The following is a 2,780-nucleotide window of genomic DNA, read 5'->3' on the forward strand; positions in this document are numbered from 1 at the left end:
TTAAATTTAAGATCAACTTTTGGATTTCGCATTGCTTTTAAGGGATTTCGTATTTGAACCAGAAGGTGATGAAGAAATAAATAAGACCAGGGTAAAATAAACATTTTTCAATATTCATGGACCAAAAAAGAAACATCAATTAAAATAAGAGACCAAATATATAATTTACTCTATATTTAATTGCTCAAATGGAAAAGTCAACTTTTAATTCATAGGTGCAAACTGGACGGTCTATAAAACGACATTTTCTATTTATCAAAAACAAGTAGCATTTGCATCTCCAAGTTGCTTCTAGTTCTATATATCTCCTGTTTTGTTAATATTTATCATCGGTCAATTTCAAAAGCCATCAATCCAACATGATTCATTTATTAACTGCGTCTGTCTTCGCGATTCTCAGTTTTTCATCTTTAGTTTGGTCTCAAACACTCACCGATTCCACCTCTTGTCCCATGGATTTCAACTACGTCCGCCAAATCCAGTGGCCAACCGCCGACTGCCGCCCCTCCGGCGACCCAAGCAAAACCATCACCAATTCCACTAATTGTTGTCAAACACTGCTTAGCGTCTTCGGCATCAGTTTAGCTCAACACCTCAAAGACACCTCTCAATTCCATCTCCCTGATCTCAAAACGTCCTCGTCTTGCCTCTCAGATTTTCAGAAGAAACTCACCTCTCTTTCCCTCCCCAGTAATCTCGTTCCCTCTTGTTTTGATCCTATGCAGTTTGTCATTTCGTTGAATACCTGTGCTGGAATTCAGACCCTCCAAGATTGGCGCCAAAAGTTAGGGAATGAAACAATTCTTGATTCTTCGTGTCGAGATGATCTCTCTGAACTTACTGCATGTGATGCTTGTGGTTATGCTGCGTTAACAGTTCAAAAAGAACTCGTGTCGATAGATGGTAACGCTTCTCATTCAAATAACTGCTTTTACTTTATTGTTCTTTATGGTGCTGGTATACTCAATGAGTTCGGGCCTGAAAGTAATTCTGCTGTAACTTGTAACTTTGATATTAACATTATACCTAAAACCCATAAAAATGGTCGGACCTCTTTGATATATGGATTGGTTGGAGGATTTGTTTTCATGGTAGTAATCTCTTGTTTGGTGGGATTATGCTTTTGGTGGGATAGGAAGAAGAGAAAGCAAAAGATCGGTGAATCTGGAACTAATCCATTTGAATCACGTTTGCCAAGACGACGTCCAAACACTGGTTCTGCATGGTTCAAGCTTTCTGACCTTGAGAAGGCAACCAATAACTTCTCCATAAACAATTTAATCGGTAGAGGTGGATTCGGGGTTGTTTATAAGGGTGTTTTGTCTGATGGATCTGTGGTTGCTGTTAAACAGCTTATAGAATCAGAGTTTGAAGGGACGGATGACTTTTGTAATGAAGTTGAGATCATTAACACTTTGAGGCATCGAAATCTTGTTCCACTTATCGGGTGTTGTATTCGTGGTGAAGATGAGGATTACGAGAGGAGAGATGGTGAAAGATTCCTTGTCTATGAATACATGTCGAATGGGAATCTTGACGACCATTTGTTTTCATCGATGAGTGAACAACCACGATTGACATGGTCTCAAAGAAAGAACATAATCTTGGATGTGGCTAAAGGTTTAGCTTATCTTCACTATGGAGTGAAGCCTGCTATTTATCATAGAGACATCAAACCTACAAATATACTTCTAGATGCCAATATGAGAGCTCGAGTGGCAGATTTTGGATTAGCCAAGCAAAGTAGAGAAGGGCAGTCACATCTGACCACTAGAGTTGCGGGAACCCATGGATATTTAGCGCCAGAATATGCCATCTACGGCCAATTAACTGAGAAAAGCGATGTCTACAGCTTTGGGATTGTGATATTGGAGATTATGTGCGGGAGAAAAGCTCTCGATTTGTCTTGCTTAGACTCGCATCTTTTGATTACTGACTGGGCTTGGTCACTTACAAAGGAAGGCGATGTCGGGCTGGTTTTGGATCATTCGTTGGGAGATGCCATGAGTTCGGAGACTATGAACCCTACAGGGGATATGGCGAGATTTGTGCTTGTTGGAATTTTGTGTGCTCATGCAACTGTTGCTTTTAGGCCTACAATTATGGAGGCATTAAAGATGTTGGAAGGAGATATTGAAGTGCCGGTTATTCCTGATCGACCTATTAGCACGTATTCTATTTAGGCCCATGTTTTGCTTTGTATTTGTATTGGGATGTATTTCTCCTACTTTGTATTGTATTGTGATATATTTGCCCTGCCCATGTATTTTGTATGTGGTGTATATATTATGTACCTAGTGAGAATCGGAATTGATATTTGAAAATACGCTTTGTAACATGGTATAAAGGCTATAATCTCTCTCTCTCTCTCTCTCTCTCTCTCTCTCTCTCTCTCTCTCTCTCTCTCTCTCTCTCTCTCTCTCTCTCTCTCTCTCTCTCTCTCTCTCTCTCTCTCTCTCTCTCTCTCTCTCTCTCTCTCTCTCTCTCTCTCTCTCTCTCTCTCTCTCTCTCTCTTCTCTCTCTCTCTCTCTCTCTCTCTCTCTCTCTCTCTCTCTCTCTCTCTCTCTCTCTCTCTGATATTTCCCTTCATTTCTTCCTTTGTCAACTTCTCTATTGGTCTCTAATCCTAGTTGTCATTACCTGCATCACAAATGGTCATGCACTGCCACCGACAAACCCTTTTTTATCACCAACATCAAAGTGTGCGTACCTATTATGCGTGATCTTGATGAACAGAACTATGACGAACGGTGTAAACTCATTGAGACTAACTACTCTAT

The 2,780-nt window shown here is 40.3% G+C and overlaps 1 protein-coding gene across 1 annotated transcript; it reads left to right on the forward strand.

Moving 5' to 3' along the window:
• Window positions 1-281: 281 nt before the first annotated feature.
• On the forward strand, window positions 282-2,359 carry LOC111904895 (probable receptor-like protein kinase At1g11050). Its single transcript, XM_023900604.3, has one exon. It carries the CDS (start codon window positions 360-362, stop codon window positions 2,181-2,183), a length of 1,824 nt encoding a protein of 607 aa, XP_023756372.1. The 5' UTR covers window positions 282-359; the 3' UTR covers window positions 2,184-2,359.
• Window positions 2,360-2,780: the final 421 nt, after the last annotated feature.

This window comes from Lactuca sativa, chromosome 7 (assembly GCF_002870075.4).
Source record: "Lactuca sativa cultivar Salinas chromosome 7, Lsat_Salinas_v11, whole genome shotgun sequence".
NCBI classification, from domain to species: domain Eukaryota; kingdom Viridiplantae; phylum Streptophyta; class Magnoliopsida; order Asterales; family Asteraceae; genus Lactuca; species Lactuca sativa.